At 42.4% G+C, this 10171-nt stretch overlaps 1 protein-coding gene across 8 annotated transcripts in view; it reads left to right on the forward strand.

Moving 5' to 3' along the window:
• NRK (Nik related kinase) overlaps nt 1-10171 on the forward strand; it is a 119148-nt gene that overhangs the window by 91974 nt on the left and 17003 nt on the right. For all 8 annotated transcript variants that reach the window (XM_087748644.1, XM_087748639.1, XM_087748638.1 and 5 more), the window contains 7 exons: nt 2414-2587; nt 3423-3552; nt 3959-4117; nt 5775-5918; nt 7177-7311; nt 9377-9477; nt 10011-10160. In XM_087748644.1, the coding sequence (XP_087604770.1) occupies nt 2414-2587; nt 3423-3552; nt 3959-4117; nt 5775-5918; nt 7177-7311; nt 9377-9477; nt 10011-10160 (993 nt within the window). The remainder of the gene's footprint in view (nt 1-2413; nt 2588-3422; nt 3553-3958; nt 4118-5774; nt 5919-7176; nt 7312-9376; nt 9478-10010; nt 10161-10171) is intronic.

Genomic DNA, 10171 nt, shown 5'->3' on the forward strand with positions numbered 1-10171 from the left:
GAAGTCCTGCTCTGTCATTGCAAATTATAGCTATAAGCCTTGAAAAAATGTGTAGTTTCAGGCTTTGTGCTTCCTATAAAAATGCTTACATTTAGGTACAAAATTGCGCTTCTTTCTTTGTCCTTGTTATTGACCTGATAGTAGTTTCAGATGTCAAGGTATTTCTTGAAGGCGCTGGGCAGGTTGCAAGAAGCAATACTGTTGATTATTGTTGGTGTGCATTATTGCTCTTTTTAAAAATCTTGACCTTTTTTATTCCAATTTAAAGAGAACTACCTCTTCCTACTTAAAATGTTACCAGAAGAGGGGAAAAACACTTCATCTCTCCCTGCCGGCTTAGCAAAAATACGTGTCTTCTCATATGTCATGTTGTGGTTCCTTCCCAGCTGTAGTTTCTAGTCATGTGGATTTTCCTCTGTGATAAATGTTATTGCAGAAAAGATGCAGACAGACAAAGCAGAACAATGTTCTTTGTGGTTAAAACCAAAAAAAATTACAGTAATAAGGCTTGCGCTCAGCGTCAGAGCACTTCTCTCATATTACTGAGTCTACTCTCTTTTCACAGATAGGGAAAATAAATTGCTGTGAAACTGGTGTTTTTCCCAGAGCTGCTTGCATGAGCTGTGGCAGGGCTAGAAGAAAAAGGAGTTTTCTTTACCTCCGGTGTGATTTCTAAGCGTCAGACCAGAGTGGCATCCTTCCTGACTGGGAAGGAGTCCCACTTCGCCTTTGTCCCACCATCCTCGAGGAGAAAAGACCCTGCTTCAGAGAAGGCATTATAAATGGGGCAAACCCAGTGTTTTTTCTTGTGGCAAAACCAGCCCAGTGCTTTCCCTTTCCCCTGATATCCAGGCATTGGAAAGAGGCTGCTTGAGGGAAAGGTGAAGGATGGAGTCTTTGCGGCCCAGACTTGAGGATGAGGGAGGATGGAAAAGAGTGGAGGTCACTTTTTCTGGTGGGTTTGGGGAGGACAATGTGGGAGGGAGAACAGACAGGTGACTGCCACCTCCCCTCACAAACCTCTCCGATGCCTTCCAGTCTTCTCCCTCCTTCTCATGGAGAATCCTACCCATTCTTCCCACCTCTGTTTCACCAACCACAGCCATCATGAGTCTCCACAACTTCTTCCAACGTCCCTTTCCCTGGCCCATCAGCATGAACTGGTTTGAAGTGGTTAGAGTGTACCAAACCGCCCAAATGATTCAAATGGGGGGTTGGTTCAGTTCAGCTGAATCTGACTCAAAACTGAACAAAAAAGCCCTGTAATTGGCTTGATTCCCTAATCCCAACTACTGACATGTATGGTTTGTTTTGGTTTTTTTATATCTAATTTAAAATGTAAAATAGTTAGAGCATCAATTTGATTTCTAGTTAATTACTTGGCTTTTAAAAGGCAAATGTCTTTTATTTAGAATTATCTACTTTTTTTTTTTTTCTTCCATATTTTGGCCAGCATTCAAAAAAGCTGATCTGATTTCAGGTTTGATTTAGGTTGTTTATCAAAGTCAGTACAATGTACAGACTTGCCTTGAATTCAGCCAGCCAGAAGCTGCTTGAGTTTGGCGATGCTTTTTGCTTCGATGTAATTCAGGAGGAATTTTCTAGTGTAGCACCTGGCTCCTGTCACCCTCTATGTTCCAGTGCCAATGGTGTTCAGGTACCCTGACTGATCACGGCCAGGGGTAGATCCCTCTGTGCCGCCCTCCCCATCTGGGACACCGCTTGCTTTACGCATCCCATCTTTCTTCCTCTCAAAGCTTCTAGCCATGGATTCCCAGAAACCGACCTCAGGCTCTGTATTTTGTGCTGTCGGGGAGAGAGCCTGTGTGGTGCCTCGCACCTTACAGAGTTTACAAGTCTTTTCTTGAAGCTGGTGGGATCCTGTAAGGAGGTCTGCAGTACCAAACATGGTTGTACTGGAAATGTTGATACTGGGTCCTACTGAATGTCAACATTCTAGAATAAGGTTTCCTAAATCAGTAAATGGAAAGTAGCAATGAAATGAATGGTAAGGGGCTTTGAACTAAATGCAGGTCCAGAACTGACAAGTACCTACTTCTGACTGTGGTAGGTAGAGGTCAGATCTGTAATGGCAGGACAAGTCATTTGATTCTGTCTCAAGTGTCGCTGAGGATGAAGTTGCTGCTTTACCTGTGGCTGAGGTAACATAGATGAGAAACATTTGTGGAGCACTTCAGGAGTGGAAGCCAGTGTTGATGTCTCAGGTGCTTGCCACATACTTTTATATTTAATTTTTTATTTTCATCATTCCCTAGGGTTTGTCTTTACATGATGCATCACACAGAGCACCCCTCTCCATATGCTCATTATTTATTGTCCTAATTAACAGGAGTTGCATAGTGCATTGGAAGTATGCTAAATGTGGAGTTTAACTGTATGTTCTCATGTGCAGGATCAGATTTTAGGGAAACAAATTTCTAGCACCCAGGAAGGCCTCTGGAGTGTAAACAACCAGAACTATCTCCTGCCAGATCTTCTCCAGCAAAGCCAAATTTCAGACTCCTCTGTGAACCCACCAAAAGTGCCACTGACCAGCCAGGAACCTGAGAACAAACCTCTGAATAAGGTAAGAGATAAATTACAGATTGAATGAATTGTACCATCATTTTCCTCCAGCCCTTAGGAGCCTGAGACTGAAAGCCTTTTAACTTCATCTGTCCTGTCTTTTTATGATGAGTTTTTTTCACCACATCCCTTCTTTTCTTTAGAAGTCTTATGTAGGGGACAGATAAGAAATCTTGAGCTTCCTAACAGGTTTTATTGTTCCACTTGTTTGCCCCCATCTCTCTCTCTGCTCCCTGTTCTTTCCTTCCTTTTTTTCTCCCCTTTTACACAAGCTAGAAGGGCTTGTACCCTCTGCTCCTTTACCTGTCGTGTCAGCAAGGCAGCACTCTCGTCTGCCTCTGCTCATTGTCCCTGGCTTTCTTCCATCCAAGTGTTGGGTGGAAGAGCACGGGGCCGGGGCAGGGTGTCTTGGCAGCCCCAAAGGGACTCTAACACTGCTGTGTCTCTTGGGGAGAAGGGCGTCAGTGCAGGCAGATAACAGCTCTCTCAGGGGTCACGTCCTAAACTGCCTTGCTTGAGGCAACAGTGTCCTTGCTGCAAAGAGATTTGAGCAATGCCCTGTTGCAGATAAGACAGCAGGGAGTGATCGATGTGCTCTTCTTCTGGGGACGGGTTATTGCAGTGCAGTGCCTGGCTAAGCATCCCGACACGACTCCCTGCTCAGGCCTCCTCTTCTGTCACTGAATTTGTACCATGTATCTACTGCTTTATGGCTGTTCATCATGTCTAAGTATGCCACATGCCATTTCTTCTGAACCTCAGAGGCACCACATTGCTGTGTGCTGTCTGCTCCCCTAGCATCATCTTCCTGAAGCAGCTCTTGTTTTTCATTGTAGACCCCGTGCACTGAAAGCCCACCTTCAAAGAGCAGTACATCGTCTACAGCATCATTTACTTCATTCATAGATCCTAGACTCCTGCCTATCACCCCTCCCACCAGTCCAGTAGGACCTTCCTGTAGTTCTCGTGAGTATGCTTTACCCTTCTCATAAAATGTCACTCTCGGTTTTCTTTTATTTTTGGGAGTGGGGAGGGCCTGTTGCTTGGAAATAGAAACTGTCAGTAACATCTCCAGAAACTGAAACTCCACATCACTATGAATTTTCATTGTACTGCTTCTGCCCTTCTTCCAGATGTGGCTTGCTCTACTCCACTGCTGTGTTACCACACTGCTTACTCAGGAATGCCTGAGGAATTTTCCAGATGTATGGCTTTTTTTTTTTTTTTTTTTTTCTTTCTCTCTGGCTATGTAATGCTCCCGAGGTGTTTTCTCACCCCTCTGGGGTTTCTTTCATCCTGCCATAAACAGCCCAAATGTGAGATGTAGCCAAACACTCACACTTTTCGTGATTGCATATGCCTTTCATTCTAGCATCTAGTGCAAAATCTGAGCCTGTCAGGAGAGAAAATGCAAGGAAGGGCTCTGTTGTCAACGTCAACCCAACGAATATCCGCCCGCAGAGTGACAGTCCAGAAATCCGTAAATACAAGAAGAAATTCAACTCTGAGGTCCTTTGTGCTGCTTTGTGGGGTAAGCTCAGAAGTACTTGGGTGTGTGTATGGAGGGAAGGCAGCAGCAGGAGAGGCTGGCAGCATATGCCAGGCAGATTTCACAGTTGTATTGCACCTCTCCTGTCAGAAAGTCCTGGAGCAGATCCCTGAGTAGATACCTGCGTCACTCGCACGACGCTGCCTTCCTGGTAGAAGATGGCAAACAGATGACTTACAGTTGCAAAGGATTTTGTGCATCAGAATGAGAAAACGTTTTGATCGGGCCCCAGATTGAAACTGTGCTTGTTGGAAGAGCCAAAACTTGCAAATGTTTTAGTAACTTATGCGGCTCGTGATACTTACTCTTGTCTTAGCTGCATACAAGTACAGCTGATCACACTAAGTCCTGACCCAGTGGAAATAAGCCAAACCTGAAGCCCTTTGCTGTCATGTGTGTTAGGTATACCAAGAATCTGAAGCAGGTCAGGCGTCAGTCTTCCCAAAAGCTTGGCTTCCGTAGTTCTGCTGTCAGTGCTTACTCCGAATCTCGCTGGATCACCCTTTTTACAGGGTCAGCTTCACGTGGTGTAAAACCAAGAGGAGTGTAGTCAGACCAGTTTTCAACTGTAGACCTTGTCCCAGTCTCACACTAGCTAAGCTCTTGAGTTGTTTTAACCATCTTTCTACGTCAGAACAGACGTATTCCATAGGACTCACCCAGCCTTTTACTCCTCCTCACTTTTTGAGTCTGGAATGGGAAATGAATGAAGTGGATGAAACATTATCCAATGGAAATGTAGATTTCTGGTTTACAGCTTCACAGATTTTGTGTAATGTATGTTTGTAGGAGTCCAAGATTTTAAATTAAGAACAGAGCTGTGTGGCAAGGTCTGTAATTAAATGTGCGTTGAGGCTGAGGAGCACCAGGTACTCGTCAGAGCATTGCCAGTAGAGGAGGTTGCTTGTTACAGCAAGATACCTCATGCCGTTTCTTTCGGACCTGCTGATTAGGAAACATAGCTGCCATGCCAACCGAACACAATTTTTGACATCCTCTGATGTCAGCAACCCACTGGAGCCTTCGCTTCCTTGGGACCAGTTGGATTTTAGATGGATTCACTCCTTTAATTTGGCATTTGAAAGCATTCTTGTAAAACACAGACTGTTTTCAAACAAACACTCCGCTTCCTCGTAACAGCAGCCCTTCTTCCCACAAGTTTGGTCCTCCTGTGATTTGAGTGTTGTATTTGGGGAAAGAGGGATATTTTTTTTTTTTATTTATTTATTTTTTTTAAATTGGTAGAGACCCTTAGATCATTTAGTTGGATCTCCTGTGTTGCCAGTGGAGTGATGCTGGACTGGGACTTTCGCAGTGCTCACAGGCACTTTCCAAGGTCGCCTGAGAAGTTTCAATTCACAACACATTTTCCTTTTTGTTTAAATCAACATTGACTTTGGTGGAACTACTTATCCTTCAAGTTATGTGGGCATATAAGTGTTCTGCTGGATAAAAACTGTAATGGTGAGATCCTTTTTTTTCTATTCATTTTTCTGGGAGGTCATCCACAGAGCAACACAGAAATTATCAGGTACCATTAAGTGAAACTAAATAAGAATCAGTTCTCAAAACAATGAACACTCGGTGGCTTCTGAATCATTAGGGGATTTATGCAGTATTTTTTCCCATGTATCAACAGGAGTAAATTTACTGGTGGGAACAGAGAACGGATTGTGGCTGCTGGACAGAAGCGGGCAAGGAAGAGTTTACTCACTGATTACAAGGAGACGATTCCAGCAAATGGATGTTCTGGAAGGACTCAATGTGCTAATTACTATATCAGGTTAGTTCAGTGTCTAAAAGTATCTGACCTGCATTGGGGTTGGAAGCAATTAAAAAGAATTAGGTTATAAACTAGGTTGAGGAATTTCCTCTCACAGAAGATCACAGGACAGTTATAGTTGTTAATAGGAAAGCTCTCTTGAATTTTGAATATTTACGTTCTCCTTTCAGAGAGGCTTTGGGATATTTCATTACCTGGTTAATGTATAAAATGGTTTGTGGGAAGTATGATGTGTTTCATATCCTTAAAATGAAATGGTTCTCAGCAAGTTATAGTTTGTCAGTCTGTTTGCTTGTTTTTGTGAAGGTTGAGCATCTGTCTAAGTGCAATTCTATTAAAATATCATTAAATAACCTCATTCTGTGTTCAACAAGATGTATTAAGCAGTAACATGAGAATGATCTATGCTGTGAAAGCATCAGTAACTTTAAATGGAGTAGCGTCTCCAGCCTCTGCTGGCAAACAGCTTGGGCTCTGCCCTGCAGGGTACCGAGGCCCTTATTCCCCATGGCGGAGAGCGGCTTCAGAGGATGCTTAGTACATAACAGGGTGAGAGATGTAGGTGCAGCAGGGGACGGCAGCTCCTTGTCCCCGATCCAGACTCACCGTGGTAGGTGATGGCGAGAGCTGTTTGTCCCATATTGCCAGGTCCAGTTTCTTATGTGACACAGTCCTTCTCTTTTAGACTAACCTGTCATCCCAGGCTGCTGTTGACTGTATGTACTTAGGAACTAAAGCGACAGAAAGACTGACTGAGATGAAAGATGACAAAGTATTCTCACCTGGAAAGACATCCAAAAGGAAACAGCTACTTGTAATGAAGATTGTCAGTTAATTAGAACTAAATGAGTCACTTATTCAGAATTGCCATTGTAGGCCATACATGGGTTCCTTCCTTCACATCAAAGAGTAAATGCCAGATAGTGGGATTATTACTGATAATACATGTGTGTATAGAGACCTGTTCTTTGGCCTGAGGGACAAATTTTAGTCAGGTGTGAAAATCTTGCATGAAACTTGAGTCACAAGGTAAGTGTAGAGGTGCCAAATGCCATAGGATTGCTCGTGTTCCAGTTCCCTCCTGCGTGTCACCGTCACACAGGGCTTTTCTTTTGCACTGCTGGACTCTTCTCTCACCTTGACGAGGCACAAAGACCTGCTGTACTCAAGGTCACAAAACTCTGGCTTTTTGTAAGTGTGAGAGTTTGTACTTCAGTGAGTTAAAGCATTATGTCTGTCTGTTTTTTCCAATTCCTAGGGAAGAAGAATAAGTTGAGGGTATATTACTTATCATGGCTGAGAAATAAAATTTTGCGTAATGACCCAGAGGTGGAGAAGCGGCAGGGCTGGGTGTCTGTGGGTGACCTGGAAGGCTGCGTACACTACAAAGTGGGTAAGGACTTTTTGTTTTTTCCTTGAAGAGCTGCTTAATCATCCTTTTGCATCTCATGACACCAGCATTTTTCTTCAGCTCTGTTTCAGGGTTGTATTGGGCTGAATATCTATGAGTTCTTTCAGACCTCCTTGTTTTACATGGCAGATGCTTTGTTCCCTGTCATTCCAGGTAGCATCTCTTCTTGCAGCAGTTACTGGATGATGTTATGGGTATTCCCTGTGACGGCTGGAAGAAGGGAGTGCCAGCCCTGGTCTGTTGCTCAGGCAGTGGTTTAGAAGTTCTGTAGTTACTTAAGGTTTTAATTAGACTGCTGTTTTCCACCTCCGTGCCATTTTGTTTCCCTCCTGGCCCTGAGTAACTGCTAAGAAACTGGACTAGTAAAGTGCTAGTAAATCATATTTGTAGAATGTCCATAGGTAGATCAGATTGGATGTGCTACAGCTCATCCCTGTCTCTAGATCATAAAAGATCTGAATATACCTGTGTTTAAACTTACACACTGGAAATGGTACCGTAGCAGTTGAAAAACCATCTTGCTTTTATTTGGCTTCCAGGCAGTTCATGCTTGACGATGAACATCAGTATTGTGATAGTTTCTGTCATTTAACTGCGTGAGGGGGGTGTGATGTATGCACAAGTTTTGCTTTGGTGAAAGATAGTATATGAAAGTGCCACTTTTTTCAAAGTCCAATAGAGAAATGATACAGAGGAGTGCAGGAGACAGCGAGGTGGCTGACTCTCATAAATACCTTGCTTGACAGGTTTTTTTGCTTTTATATCTCACAGCTTTAAAAGTGGCAAGGGTTAAATCCAAGAAAGAATGTGAAACAGATGTGCGTTGTTACTTTCTTTGTGATTATAGCTAAGCACCCACATATTCCACTTCATTTGCTAAACTTTGGGTTTGGTGTGGTTTGTTTTTTTTTTTTTTTTTTTAAAAAAAACAGTTATCCTAAAATTAGGCAAACATTTGGTAGGAGCTTCTGTGTTTACATATGACAAGCCACTCTTACTACTTTGACACCACAGCTGCTGTTGTTTTTCTCTTGGTGAATCTTCTTGTATCTTGACCTTTGGTTTTACAGCCGGTTGTCCAGGTTGAAGAGGAAAAGGATGTGCTGGTCTGCATTTTGGGGGAGTTTGGGTTTTTTTTTATTCTTTCTCTGCTTATGTGAGATTTTCTGGACCAGTGTCCATCCTTATCCGTTCTTCATGCCTCTGCTAGATGTTTGGCCAGTGTGAACTCCTCCTTTTATAAGCAGCAAGGGCTGATCAAGCCTCCCACAGAAAACAAACCTTACTTCAGTTGCGTAACACCTGCATCTTTTAAAAATCCCTGCCAAGCAGACACTGACTATAAAATGAAGGGTGAATGCACTGGGATGCGATACCCTAGCATTCTGTTTCCAAAGCAAATGCTTGTGTCTGGCAGAGTGAAAACACAATGTACAAAGAAGCCTGAATTTTCAATGCATGATTCTTCGTTTATTCTCGATGGGCCCAAAATGACCGTAATCAACTTAGAGAAGCTGCTCATCTCTTAAATGCTTACTCATCTCGGAAACAGGAGTCCTTTGCCCACACTAGCACGTGGGGATTTAACCCCACACATGAGCAGTGAAGTGAAAATTCATCCTGCAGAGTGCAACGGAATCGTTCAGCCAACAACCACCATTCCTCCAAAAGTAGCTTATTCACAACCAGCAATGTTGGTGTGTGTTCACACTTAAAAAATAAAGTAGGTTGACTTAGCTGCAGGGTCAAGACCTTTGTTTCTGACTAGTAAGATATATATTTTTTTTTTTTTCATAGATATATGAAAAGCAATATATGAATATTGTTAACAGTCTTCTGGCTTTACTGAGAATAAATGAACTCTAGGTTTTCAGTCAAGGTATTGTCACTGGTGATATTAAAAACAGGTGTCCAGAATCCATTAGTCTCCCTTGCTGGACAACGTCTACCTCTACAAGTAGTCCATTGAAATTATTTCAGGTGATGAGATGGTCTTTGATTTAAGTGTCTGTCTGGTACCTAAGGAATTGTTCTTCTTGTATTACAGTAAAATATGAGAGAATCAAATTCCTTGTAATTGCTTTGAAAAACTCAGTGGAGGTTTATGCTTGGGCTCCAAAGCCTTATCACAAATTCATGGCTTTTAAGGTAAGTGAAACTTCCCTTTGGTTCCGATGTATCACGGTCTCTCATCTACTCTTTGCTTTTGGTTTTTGTTGCTTTGTATAACATTTATTTCTAGTTAAAGATAAAATGAGTATTCTTTTAAAGAAAATGTAGCTCATTTGACATACATTGGAGATGGCAGGCATAAAACTGTCACAGTCGTGATTCTGTTAGATGTGAATAGCTTGTTTTAGTGCTGTGCCAAAATGTACAGTTGAGTTCACAAAGTTGATGCTGATTTCCCTCAAAAGGGGAGGAAATTGCACATGAATGGTACTCAGCCCAATTTTTGCCTAGTCCACTTCTAGAATCTGGATTTTTTTCAGAACACAAGTGAATTATCCATCTCTCCTTGCAGCTCAGTGGGTAATGGATACTTAGCTCCTTAAATGTAACATACTATTTAACAAAAACAGCTCTCTAACTTTTGAGTTTTGAAAATTCTTAAGATCATATATGTAGATCTGTAAACCAACAGCTTTATTGTGTTATATAGTGTATTTTTCTTCTTCCAGTCCTTTACCTCTCTTCATCACAAACCACTGTCAGTTGACCTGACCGTTGAAAATGGACAAAGATTAAAAGTCATATATGGCTCGCTAGTAGGCTTTCACGCCATTGATGTGGACTCTGGATCTGTGTATGACCTGTACCTTCCAACACACGTAAGATACTC

This window comes from Nipponia nippon, unplaced genomic scaffold (genome assembly GCF_047370975.1).
Source record: "Nipponia nippon isolate SJK-2023a ecotype South Korea unplaced genomic scaffold, ASM4737097v1 scaffold_12, whole genome shotgun sequence".
Classification (NCBI taxonomy): domain Eukaryota; kingdom Metazoa; phylum Chordata; class Aves; order Pelecaniformes; family Threskiornithidae; genus Nipponia; species Nipponia nippon.